Here is a 14,420-nt window from a genome sequence, read left to right as displayed (position 1 = left end):
AACAAAAATGGAAAGAAAGAAACTGCTAGAAAATAGAACAACCACCAAGAAAACTAAGAACATAGAGACTGCCTTCCTTACGGGCTTTAATAGACAGCATAAGGAAATTGAAAGGATCATAAAAAAACGTTGGCTTATTTTAAAAACAGACGAGCTATTGAAACAACTACTGCCCAACAACCCCTCTTTTATTTATAGAAAAGCTCCCAACCTAAGAAACAAACTAGTTAAGAATACAATCGACCCCCCACGAGATATTAGGATTGCTAAACATCTAAAAGGATTTTTCAAATGCGGCCAATGCCTTCCCTGCCGCCAAAGCAAGAGAACTAATAGAAAAACCACCAACTTTACCTCAACCACCAACGGAAGAGAATTTTCCATAAAGGAACTCATTTCCTGTAAGAGCACCCATGTCACATATGTCATAGAATGTCCCTGTCATAAACAATACGTGGGAAGAACCACACGTGAACTGCATGAAAGAATCAGGGAACATATTAAAAACATCAAAAATGGATATGACAAACATAGTGTCTCACGGCATTTCAGAGACTTCCATAACCAAGACCCTAAGCAAATGACATTTTACGCAATTGATAAAATCAAAGGACATTGGAGAGGAGAAGACAAGACTATAAAAGTCTCACAGAATGAAACCAGATGGATTTTCAATATGAAAACTTTGCACCCCGCGGGAATGAACATTGACCTGGATCTTAACTGTTTTTTAACCAATTTTTAACTAATTATATATTTAATGTTTCTACAAAAAACAACACATTCAGGTCGAATGTAACACATTCAACATATATAAATTAATATACATATTCCCATTGGTAAATAGATAATAATAAAAGTAAATATACTTTTGAGAATAAGCAAATACCAAGAGCACACCCACAAATTAATATGCATACATATATATTTTATTTTATTTTATTAATTTCTTTATCTATTTCATCCACTGAGGTAGAAACATGGGAGTTGGATAAACATTACCTCCTTCATCCCTCCCTTCATGTCCCTATTTTTATATTTTTTATATATTTTTTATATATATTTTTTATATTTATTCATTTTTTCACTATCCTGTTTAACACACATGGGTCTAATGTTATTCATTCATAGTTCCCAAATAATATATAAGACATCCTCTTCCATCAATGATAGACACAAGCTAAGACTATTTCTACATATAAACAACTATTTCCTTCTGAAAAATTAATACATTATAAATGAGTCCATTATAAATATAAAGTTCTGCTGAAAATCCTCCTTTTTCCCTCAAATACTATTGGTTTTAAATTCACTAAAAAAATATCCTCTACCTAAAAACCTGTTAAATTCGTGGCATTTAATACTATAGATGGTAATTTTAATTTATACATTTTTAATTCTTAATTTATTCTGTTCCGTCATTAAATTCTGCATTAATTTTTGCAATAATTTTCGATACTGTAAGTTCCAGGAACTTCTGTCCGAATGAATAAACAGGTAATATCACGGCACACCCCATAGCCTAATCCTAACATCCCCTATATTCTCCTATATGCATCTTTTGCACTTCTTTATAAAAGATTTTCCACAATCCAAAAATCCATGTATATCCAATAATTTTTTCTTCCGTTTTATTCCCCTTCGCTTTTATCTATCTAAGTTCTCTTTACCTGAATTTCTATTTCTATTTTATTTTTATTTATCTGCATTTAGTTTTGTTTCCAACAATTAATAGTGGTTTTACGGTTAAGTCCCAGATATATAGGAGTTATGTGCAAATGTCCAATCCTTATTTTGGCAATAAACTAATTGGCTTAACGCAGGCGCAGTAAAAAATCCCCTGCATAGCCCTGCATCAGTTATATTTACGCTAAACGAGGGCATTCCCTCAATAAAAATGGCGGCAAATTTTCGCGCATGCGTGTTGGCACATTACACCCTATATAAACGAAAAGGTGTATGAAGATGGCCGCTCCAGATGACGTCTGAATGACGAAACGCGTAGGGCGTGGCCAGACAGCGTACACCTTTAGCTCAGACGGCGAGGAAGCCGAGCGGGACATTTAAAGACCAAGCAGCATAACAAACGAGATTGTATTGATCGCTTGTGAGTAGTTTTAAGTTTATTTAAATAAAATTCACATTTTTAAACGTACTACACCATGGATATGCCTCTTCCTTGTTGTATATAACGTGGCACACTATACCAACGGAGGAACGAGGGACTCCCAGCACCACAGCAGAGGCAAGCCAGAGAGCGACACAGTGGCTTATACTGTGAAGGCTGATCCACCCCGGACGGGGTTATACCTCTGGTGAGAGCAATTACATAAGTGGTCACCGAGTACCGGGAGCAACAGTTGAAGTCACCCCCTCCACCCCTCCCCCACTTATAGAAGAATTTTTTCACCATTTTATTATTTTTATTTTTATTTTTTCACTATTTTTTCACTGTTTTTTATATCAATTTCTTTCATCAATTTTATAATCAAGTTTTTATCACATTTGTTCCGGCATAATTATCATTATTTCGTTCACCTGTGTTATTTATATATATATTTTTAAATTTTTATTTTTATTCACTGACTTTTCATCACATGATATTTAGTATATGCACATATGGAGATATAATATGATAAACAAATTGGACATTTATTCTGTTTTTTTTGTGCATTCAAATATTGGCACATGTTTTCTCACTGGCACTTGCACTTTAATATTTGAATTTAAGGAATAGCATGTTCGAATAGCTACCTATGGTTTATATTTTTTTATGGTTTATTGATATTTACTGATAAGCATATATATAGGAACAATTACTACATATTTCCGTCAGGTATTACACGGAGAGTTCTGCACCTTCACCCTTTTACTATATTTATTTCTATTTCTATTTTTATTACTTACCAGCACGCTGGAAAATCTATGTAAATTATATTTATTTTGAGTCAGAAATGGTATAGCGCCAAATCTATTTTTCTACCCTTATCTACCCTATTCTTATTTCAAAATATGAATGCAGGTAGTACTATGGAGTCTTATTTTCAGCTTGATATATCAACTGCATGTTCAAAATAATAATGTAGAAGCTTCAATAGTTTAGGTGGAAGGAGTGGTAAATAGTGGGGCTGTACTTAAAGTAGTTGTAAGGTCAAATAGTGACAGACACATTATTCCAAGAATAAATGTTACACTATCCTAAATCCAGTTTGTTTGTTTTTTTCTTGACCTACGTGGCTATAGTATTATTCCTTGCTAAATTGCAGGTCACGTGATCGCTCTAGCTTACTGAGTGATCTAGGGAAATTGAAGAGTGCAAAATCTGGTGCAGCTTCCATGTTTTATTGTCAAAGCTAATTTGAACAAGCTAAAGTTAGAAGCTGACTGGCTACCATGCACTGCTGCACCAAATTCTGTGTGCTCCAGTTTTAGTAATTTCCTCCTATCTTTCTACCACATATAATGCCATTTTTTATTAAGCCCCACACACACTATTCAATTTTCTGCACATTTTTGTCTTCAGATTTACCAAAACCATGTAGTGCCAAGGGCCTGCCTGATTGCATTCAAATTGATACTCTTAAAGAGGAAGTAAACCCTGATGGGTTTACTTCTTCTTTGTCTCCCTGCAAAGGTAAAGCACAATGGGCTATTATGCATCTCATAGTAGCTCATTATGTGTCACTTACCTGACACAGGAGCCAGCGATGTCACCGCTGACCCCTGTAGTACGGAGCGTCCATCGTCTTCCGGGTATTGCTGCTCCGGTCACTCACATCGGCGGAGCAGCGATGACGTCACTCCCTCGCATGCGCACGGGAGCCACCATTAACGGCATATCGCCGTTAGCAGCGGCATGCCGCTGCTAACGGCGATAATAATGTGCCTCTGCGCCGTAGACAGTCTTTTAGTAAATATCTCCTAAACTGTGTAGGTTTAGGAGATATTTATTGGACCTACAGATAAGCCTTAATCTAGGCTTACCTGTAGGTCAAAGTGGCTTGTAAAGGTTTACAACCACTTTAAGGTTTGACCTCATATTATATGGTTTTGGTAAATCAGAAGACAAAACTCTTCAGAAAATCTAGTAGTGTGTATGGGTCTAACTTCTCTACTTTGGTGATTTGACAAATCACAGCTTCATCCAAGTTAATTGAAGGATTACCACCTATACAGATCTCCAGACAACAGAGATGGGATTGTGCAACTAGAATGTGGTTGTTTCACAAATTTCATACCTCCCATCCTGTTCTTGGACTATCAACATCTGCTATGACACATTCCATGGTGAGTGGGTTGAGGACTACATGCTGCCTGTGCAGATATAAATGCTGGGGTATGTTTCTGGCTTTAATTAGAAATGAAGAAGTGGCTTGGGTAAGCTACAAGACATCTTTACATTACAGAACAAGTCAAGTTGAATGTGACTAACTATTACTAGCCATACCATGACCTGGACATACATTTTCCTAGGTAAACCTGCACAATTGTAATAATTAAGTAATAAGTATTAGTAGTATGAGTTAGCCCAACTGCGGTCACTGAATGATGTATGATGAATAATGTGCTTTCTACCTTATGAATAATCACCTACCATTATGCATTAGATCATTGCGGACTCGTTGTGAAACATGGTTGAACTCATTTGTGATTGCTTCTGTTTAAGCTCTTTTCATGTTAACACATAGACTAAGCACAGCTTAGACCAGCCTTTCTCAACCTTTTCAACACAGAGGAACCCTTGAAATAGTTCTCTGGCCCCCGGGGAACCCCATCTAAAAATTTGAAATCTACAACTCATGATACATTAGTGTGATGGTCAGTGGGAAGAATGGTCCTTACACTTGTGGTCATTGGGAAGAATTACTTCCTTACAGATAGCTAAAAAGATCAATGGTGTGAGTGGGAACTTATCTGAGAAGCAGTAATTGCCCAATGCTGAAGGAACCCCTAGCAACCTCTGGAGGAACCCTGGTTGAGAATCACTGTCTTAGTTATTTTGTGCAGTTAACACCTGAAGGAATTTCAGCATGAAAGCTAATGTGCTTGGTTGTTGTTTCACTACAGGCGGCCCCTGGGTTACAAACAAGACAGGGACTGTAGGTTTGTTCTTGAGCCGAATTTGTTTGTAAGTCGGAACAGGTACATTTTTTAAGTGTAGCTCCACCAAAAAAAAATATTTTAATGTTTTTTGGGTAGCATAGGGAAGGGTTAACACCCCTGTAACATTTGTTTTGCTGTCTGTGCCCCTGTTCAGAAGATGTCACCTCACTTTCTGTCCCAATGAGAATTGGATTTTGAAAATTTTGGGTTGTTGTGGATGCAAGGATTGGTGATAAAGCTTCAGTGGAGACACCCTTTTCCCATGATAACGCTTACAGGAGGGAAATTCCCTTCCTAGGGGAAGATTTCTTCTCACTTCCTGTTGTCTCCCTTCATTTGTAAGTAGGAGTCATTTGTAAGTTGGATGTTTGTAACCAAGGGACCACCTGTATATGACAAAGTGCTTGGATGCATTGAAGCAGTTTGGTTTTGAGCATTGAGGCAGAGCTTCATAATAATTTAAAGTAAATATCACTTTGTTGGTTGGCCATATTGGAAAATTTGCTGATACACATTAATTTTGTTTCTGTAATTCCTGCAACTTATGTGTTTATAACAGAATCCCATGAAGATAAATTTGTGAAAATTTTACTAGCGGAGAAGGAAAAGACTTCGGAGGCTGACCTATGTTATATTCATACCATGGCCTGTGCTGGAATGAAGAAAAAGCACTTAGAGGCAAGTATTCTTTATGGATTATGGGTTTTAAAGTGTTTTATTTTTGCAGTACACCTAAAACCCATCTAAACTCAACAACAAAAATTTTATATTTTGCAGGTTGTTAGTGACTACAATAATTTTAGTTTATCAGTTTATTTTCACCTGATGTTCATGCCAGTAACACACTTCCTGTCCTAGAATGACAAAAGTCACTCACCATACTATATCTATGGAGGAGTAGTATTGTCAAACCAGGACAGAACTTTTGTTTCTTCATAACATAGTTTTAAAGGATAAGTTCACCTTTTGTAACATGCTACACCCATATTCAGAGTGTAATATGTTACAGATGCACAGCCTTTGTACTCCCTGATCCCCCATTTTAACAGCGAGCAGGGGATCTTCTCCCCCCACCTGCTGTCAGAATAAAAAACAAAAAAAACAAAAAAGAACACAGCTGCCCACCCAGCTGTGTCATTCACTCGCAGAGTCCTGTAAATGTGAAAACTACAAGTACTGACAGCCTTTGCAGCCGTTGGCTTGTAGTTCTCAATTAACTACCAGGGTGATTTTGAGCGCTTCATTGAGTCTTCCTGTCAGACTATAACTGCATGCCTGTATGAAGTACAAGCAAACAGCTTTCACAGGCAGTCTGCAAGAACCCTGTGTGGCTGGCTCATAGTAAGAAAAATAATAAATGCAAATTTTTTACTTGCATTTATTTATTTATTTTTTACGAAGGTGAACCAGCCAACAACCAACCAAATTGACCTGTCTAACAATATGCATTAAGACTAAACAGGGGTTTAGTTGCACACATTTGCAAATACATACGTAAGCTGCAGGCCCCGCCAAGGCACACTGTTTTCTGTAGTTCTTAACTACTGAAAGTTTCCATCTTGGAAGCACATGCATTTATAATGGATAGGCGCATGTATTTGCAAATGTATGCAACTAAACCCCTGTTCTTAACGCATATTCTTAGGTCAATTTGGTTGGTCGCTGACTGGTTAGTAAGTTTGAGCTTGGAAATAGCTTTATATTTGTTCGACATACGTTGCCATTCCAGTGCTCCTTGCTACAAAGACCAGTCATAGGTGGGGTCAGTGGCCACTTATTTGTACCTGAATAGTGGGAAGTGGTCTGCAGTGGACGGATAGAACTGGAAAGAGCATAACTGATAAGAATGCAGCAGACACAGAGAGTATAGGAAGGCATCAGCTTACAAGATTTTTGGAAGAATCAGTAGGCACTTTTTGAACAGATATAGCAAAATTCTTCCAATGTTTTATTTAATGCAATAAAAGGGAGCAAATAAGTGGAGTTCATTGTTAGGGTTTACATACACTCTAAATACACATTGGGGATCAGTGACTGAATAAAATATCTAAGAGCAGATTATATGTTTAATTGAATAGAAAATTTTCAGGTTGTATTAAAGGTCTGATTAGAGAACTATTAAACCCTCAGCATCTTTCAGCTTAGCACATTGAGCACATCACAATAAAATATTTGTTAATATAGTTTTATACAAGATATAATAGGGGTGTCCAACAGATGGATTCTGGCTGGTAGCTAGAAGCAGCAACACTTTGAACATTATTAGGCTGCATGTCAAATGTCTATTCACTCCAGTAGACCCTGGCCTTAAAGTGAACCAGTCAGGCTCTGAAATGTCTGAGTTAATAACACTGCTAATGTATAGACAGCTTGTGTCCATGAAAGTGCCTTTGATAATCTTCAAATCATTTCCTGCATCCCTGAGCAACTGCCGCATTCCAGGCTCAGACCATTCAATGCCCTACCAAGCAAAATTTGAAGAAACATGCTAAATGAGAGAGAGTTAATGGAAACGGCGATAATTAGAGACAATCAGCAATGGTAATCTGTAGAGAGGTGACAGGATTAGCTGTCGATAATGACTGTGACGTCTCGGCATAATCCCATCTCTATCAGCTTTCAGTTATTCTTACACTCTTAGTATAACATTTAATCCCTGTTAGCGAATTAAATTCCAGGAAAGAGTTGTGAATGCTATAAATAGCATTGATAAAAAAGTTAAATAAGTGAACATAAGGTAAACCAAATGTCCTAGTACAGGGGTGCCCAACCTTTTTGAGGAGCGAGGGCCACTTTAGTGACTTGGTAACCAGTCGCGAGCCACAATGAGCAGAGCGGACAGATGACAGGTCTGTGTCCACTCTGCATATATAGTGCAGACATGGACACAGCCCGCTCTACGCTACGGGCCCACCAATCCACCCAGACAGAAGGGGACGGATCCCCTTCTGTTTTTTTTAAGTGGACTGGATTAGAGATAGGCGGGTGTAAATGGACAGATGTCCGTTTACATCTGCCACTCTATATGGGTGAATGAAGGGTCCAATTGGATCCACATGAAAAACAGATAGGCAGACCCAATCGGACCGATTGCGTGAAAAGGGCCTAAAGCCTCATACACACAATCAGATTTTCGGACAAATGTTCATCTGTTTTTTTGCTGCATGCTAGTCTCATGTCGAAAGTGAAGAGGTTACTCATTATACAAAAGTTCTTGTAGGACAGAATACAACGTCAGAAGTGACGTAATGTGTCGACTAGTTTTGTATGTAATCTTTCGTTTCTGAGCATGCGTGGTCTTGCTCTTACAATTTTTTCATACGAAAACTGTACTAATTAAATGAAAATCAGACTATGAGTTTATGTACGACAAAAATGTTATAGTCTGCACATCCAGCTTTTGTTGGAGGGAAAAACCGGAATCAGCTGTCGAAAGCACCGTACTAACGATCCGAAAATCGGCAGATTGTTTGTCAGACTAAATTTTTCTTTCGATTTTCATATCGTGTGTATGGGCCTTTAGGCTGCTTTCACACTGATGCTCTGCAGTTTACCTGCACCTCAATTGACCTCAATCTTTACTTCGTTGTCAGGATTCCTGCAGGTATCGCTGGTTGCTGCTGTCCCCCAGGTAGGTATGGCTGGTGGCTTCTGATGCTGACTGCCCTTCAGGCCTGGTACTGCTGGCTGGTACCACTGGTGGGTACTGTTGGTTCTTGACCCACCATCCCCATGTTAGTGTAACAGGAGCCGGCGCTGGAGGAAGCATGCAGCAGCAGTAGAGAGCAGAGTCCGATGCTTTTTGTATCGCTGCTGTCACAGGCGGAGTACATTTGGTGTCACTTTGCCTGTGGCAGGAGCCGACGCTATACAGGAAGCATCAGCTCTGCTTCCTCTAGTGCTGGCTCAGTTCCTCACACTGATGCTCTGGAATGGTGGGTCATGACCAGTGATCTGGGCTTTCCAACCCGCCATCCCTGAGCAGGAGGTGGTGGGCCACATCAGAAGGCACTGTGGCACATGTGGCCCGCTGGGACAGTGGTTGGGCACCACTGTCCTAGTAGTATGTTGGGTATGTCATTTAGAAATTAGATACATATTTCTTTATTATAGGTACAACAATTTACATAGAGCTATACATTGTACATTCACATCAATCCCTGCCCTCAAGGAGCTTACAATCTAAAGTCCCTAACTCATGTTCATACACAAACTAGGGCCAGTTTATACAGGAGGCAATTAACCTTCCAGCATGTGTTTGGAATGTTGCAGTAAACCCACACAAACACAGTGACAACACACAAACTCCAGGCAGGTTGTGCCATGGTTTGGATTCATGCTAACGACCCTAGTGCTGCCAGGCAGAAGTGCTAGCCACTGTACCCCCCATATTAGTTGCCCTGTTAGATTCAGAAAATGGCAAAATTGTTATTAATTTATACTTAGAGCAGGAAGTCTGGATTTTAAAGAGGTTGTAAACCTTCAATTTTAAGTTGTACCTATAGGTAAGCCTATAATAAGACTTACTTAAAGGTACAGTAAATATCTCCTAAACCTGCACCGTTTAGGAGGTATTTACTTTGTACTGCGCCGATGATGTCATTGATCCATGTGCTGTGAAGAATAGACCCTCTGTGCTGTTTCTTCACTAGCAAATGCCGTGACTGGCGGCTCCCGTGTGCATGGGCGGGAGTGACGGCACGCGATTCTGGCCAGTCACAGAGCTGGAGTCCGTGGCCTGGGAAGGAAGAGAGGCAAACATGGATGCGGCCTCCAGGGAGACAGCGTGGGCTTCATTTGCGGGTGTCACATAATGTGCTAGTATGCGATACATACTAGCACATTATGCTTTTACTTTGCAGGGAACAAAAAAGGAAGTAAAACCCATCAGGGTCACGCCAGGCGCTTAACTTTTTTTAAACTTTATTGGCATTTTACACACTGGCATTCCAGTTCTCTTTATTCACCGTAGCTCATTGCAATGAGGTGCAGTATGTCACAACCTGCCATGGCAAAAAAAGTGGGTCATGTCCTACTTTTCTTCAGTGCACACCACTGTAGCAGTGTTGTGAATTGATCACATAATACTCAGGGCAAATTTCCTTATCTTTGCATTAGGCAAGGTTGCCCAAACTCATATGGTATAAAATTATATATGTAAGGTATATATAAAGCTGCGCCAACCCTCTAATAGATGCAATGTGAAATAAATAATAAATAATAAAATAAGACTGATACAATTATGCAAAAAAAAACCTCAAATAATGTGTAAATAACAAAAAGGGCCAACAAAATGGCAAAAAGATAAAAAGTCCAATCTAAGAAGAGTTCATAAGTGAATCCAAATAACGGACGTTAGTGTTCTTAAATGACAGCACCACAGTGGTTCAACACTTTCCAAAGCGCGTGAAGTGCCCGTCACCATATGTTGAATGCGCTTACCAGAAAATATATGAAATTAAGCATATATGAATGGTCGGTGGATAACATCCAGGTTAACCTTCCTCAGCTGGGTCAGCACTCCATCTCTTAGCGATATTTCCAAGATAGTAATCTGTTCAGTGGTCTCGATAAAAAGCACTCAGAGGCCCATGGAAAAGAAAGGGACTGACATAGCGTAATAACGTAGGAACAGTTTAATAAATAAAAGTATTGCACTTACAAGTACGTAGATAAAACACAGCATATAGGAGCAATGTAAAAAGCCGGCCGGCAAACAGGAGCCCGTCCTCCTCTCCTACAACGTGGTGGCGTCACTGCGTGCCTTCCCAGACGCGTTTTGTCATACCTGACGTTGTCAATGGGGAACGGGAACGTTCCCCATTGACAACGTCAGGTATGACGAAACGCGTCTGAGAAGGCACGCAGTGACGCCACCACGTTGTAGGAGAGGAGGACGGGCTCCTGTTTGCCGGCCGGCTTTTTACATTGCTCCTATATGCTGTGTTTTATCTACGTACTTGTAAGTGCAATACTTTTATTTATTAAACTGTTCCTACGTTATTACGCTATGTCAGTCCCTTTCTTTTCCGTGGGCCTCTGAGTGCTTTTTATCGAGACCACTGAACAGATTACTATCTTGGAAATATCGCTAAGAGATGGAGTGCTGACCCAGCTGAGGAAGGTTAACCTGGATGTTATCCACCGACCATTCATATATGCTTCATTTCATATATTTTCTGGTAAGCGCATTCAACATATGGTGACGGGCACTTCACGCGCTTTGGAAAGTGTTGAACCACTGTGGTGCTGTCATTTAAGAACACTAACGTCCGTTATTTGGATTCACTTATGAACTCTTCTTAGATTGGACTTTTTATCTTTTTGCCATTTTGTTGGCCCTTTTTGTTATTTACACATTATTTGAGTTTTTTTTTGCATAATTGTATCAGTCTTATTTTATTATTTATTATTTATTTCACATTGCATCTATTAGAGGGTTGGCGCAGCTTTATATATACCTTACTACTGTTGAATGCCATATCGCATTTATTGCTGCTGCCTATTTTGTTAGTTTGTTAATTTTACACTATTTTTCCTAGCGCGGTTTACATTTTTCCTATAAAATTATATATACTGCCTTGTTTGCCAACCTAAGTTTTTAAATGATAAATTCACATTTTGAGACATGTTACATCGGTATTCAACTGATCTCCAGTTGTGGCAAGCTGGGGATCCTCTTCCACACTCACTGTCACAATTTTTAAAATTAATTCACAGAGTTCTGTGAATGGGAGAACTACAAGTACTGACACCCTTTGCGGGCATTGGCTTGTAGTTCTGAATGAACTACCATGGCGCTAATGAGCGCTCTAGGTAGTTCATTGATGCTTCCTATCATGGTGTAACTGCCTGCCCATATGAGGTACAAGCAGACAGCTTACACTGACAGTCTGCAGGAGCCTTACATTGCACCCACGATCTGCTGAAGCAATGCTTTGCAGGCGCCTAGTAAAAAAATAAATGCACTTTTTTTTTTACCTGCCAGAATGTGTGCATTTATTTATTTATTTATTCAAAGCTGAACTTATCCTTTAAAGATGCAAGCTTTTTTGGGCTAACGTAGATCCCCTCTTCAGAATTTATTTAGAAATGTGTAAAACCTGAAGATGGCATCTTAAAAACTTGCTTCTTTAACAACTTAACTTAATAACTTTAATATCTGTGAGTTCACCTTTCAGGAACATCTTTTAGAAAATCCCCCAATGGAATTCTACATCGAATAAATAGTATATACCATAGCTCCTCCTGTTGGAAATGATGAAGGACCTTTAATTTCAGATGTAGCTGTTTTTGGTCCTCTCCAGAAAAAGCGCCGTCCCCCATACCTCTACATACAAAGGGTATCACTTAAACTGTAAGCTTTGTGCATCAGTGATGATTAACACGGTACAACACTGTACTATTGCTACTTAGAATAATGGAAAGGTTTAACATTTGTCCAGAGATCTTCAGGGTAGTTCTATTTTTTTTTTTTTTATGTAAGCTCTTGTAGCGATAATTTTTTTCTGAAATAGATGAATGAACACATGATGCAATCTGAATGAATTATTTTAGGTGGAGGACCATAAATTTGAAGATGACTTAGAAAAGTTTCTCCAGAAGCATTCAGACCGAGTACGTCGTGCCAAACCAACTGTGATGAAACCGAGAGATGAAAATTTATATCATAAAAAGGAGGAACTTTGACCTCCAGTTCTATAAATGCAAATGTGCTTTTGTTGATGCACCAATGCGCCTATTTGTGAGCTACCTGCAGAGTTAGAAATGTATTTCCTCTTTTTTTCTTGGGACTGCATTTTGAAGTGCTTGTGAAGTTTACATGTCTGAACCAAAAAAAACAATAAAGCACCCAATGTTAACTTAGGTTTGCATCTTGAATTACAATTATTCTGTGGTGTTCCATTTTAAAGGGGTAGTAAACCACCATGCTTGTTTTTTTTGTTTTGTTTTTAAACCTGCAGGGTAAAGTTATAATGTGCTAGTATGTGTCGCATGCTAGCAAATTTATGTGAAACTTATCTTAAAACAAAGCCCTCCAGTGACGTGCTGTCACCGCTGACAGGGCTTCCATCTTCACCCGATCTGGCTGTCTGATTGGCCACTCTACGATGACGTCACTCAAATGCCTTCACGGCACAGGACTCTGAAGGAACAGCACGGGCATGCCGTTCCTTCAGAGCGCATGTGCCTGTGATGTCACCGACCCATTCACAAGTAAATATATCCTAAACAGTGCACGTTTAGGAGATATTTACTGTACCTATAGGTAAGCCTTATTATAGGCAAATATCAACCATGAGAGTTTACTCCAACATTAAAGAAAACGTCTCAAATAATTCCCAGGGGCTAGGGGAGGCAGAACCACTTAATTTTGATATATAGACCCATTTTTTTACCCTTTAGATAGTAGGGATGAGCTCAGACATGTTCAGATCCAAGCCTGAACCCACCTGAGCTAACCCCCCAAGGAAGTTGTCACTGTACTGAGACAGTCATAATTGGCCGAGGCATTCCCCGCACCACAACCACACGTATACATGCCCCTTGGCTGCTTATGATTGGCCCAGTATAGCTGACATTTTCCTGCCGAGCTCACTCAAGTGGGCTGGGACTAAGAGCTGAAGACATCTGCGCTCATCCCAATTCACCAGCATGGTACAGGCACAACAATGAAATATAATTGGTGATTGGCTACCTTCGTTTTATTTTTAACTCTATGGTTTTTTTAGTAAGTTTTTTCACATATGCATGACTGTGCAAAATGTAGCCAATTTTTTTATATTTTGTAAAATTAGGCATTTTTAGAGCCTCTTTTTTTTATCCCTATCCACACAGAAGAGATTTTTTCCTTATTTCCTGTCAAGCTGACCAAACAGAAAATGAGGAGAACCTCCTCAGTGTGGACATAGGGAGGAATAAGAGCCTGTGAAGGGGGTTATAACCATTCCCCAGTCTACTCAAAACTAGCCGTGTCCCCCTTGGACAGATTTTGCTTTCATTCTGCTCCCATGCAGAAAATGAATGGTTATAACCCAACTTCACTTTATCCTAAACCTTGAAGGTCCATTCACACTTAGCACACATTGTCACAACACTTGATAGAATGCATACATTTATGTGCCTTGTCACAACTAATGGCAACAGACCTGCTCTATGTTGTGTGAGTGGTGGTGCAATTCATTGTGAATGGCTCGCCAATACATTGTACAGCAGAGCACAGAGCACCACAGTGCATATACTGAGTGTTTTGGTGCACTACAATTAATGCAATGCATGCCAACACATGCCTTAACAGATTTCTACACATGTTTTAA

The 14,420-nt window shown here is 39.3% G+C and overlaps 1 protein-coding gene across 2 annotated transcripts in view; it reads left to right on the top strand.

Moving 5' to 3' along the window:
- The window catches only part of LOC143924659 (uncharacterized), an 82,387-nt gene extending 69,418 nt beyond the window's left edge, over nt 1–12,969 (top strand). For both annotated transcript variants that reach the window (XM_077449061.1, XM_077449062.1), the window contains exons 4-5: nt 5,663–5,781; nt 12,661–12,969. In XM_077449061.1, coding sequence (XP_077305187.1) covers nt 5,663–5,781; nt 12,661–12,792 — 251 coding nt within the window. In that variant the 3' untranslated portion in view covers nt 12,793–12,969. The remainder of the gene's footprint in view (nt 1–5,662; nt 5,782–12,660) is intronic.
- Nucleotides 12,970–14,420: the final 1,451 nt, after the last annotated feature.

The sequence above is a fragment of the Lithobates pipiens genome, unplaced genomic scaffold (genome assembly GCF_037356315.1).
Source record: "Lithobates pipiens isolate NorthernLeopardFrog02 unplaced genomic scaffold, aLitPip1_a1.2 Scaffold_22, whole genome shotgun sequence".
In the NCBI taxonomy this organism is placed as follows: domain Eukaryota; kingdom Metazoa; phylum Chordata; class Amphibia; order Anura; family Ranidae; genus Lithobates; species Lithobates pipiens.
Note: the sequence above shows the minus strand (reverse complement) of the source record. Positions and strands in the feature narration are given on the sequence as shown.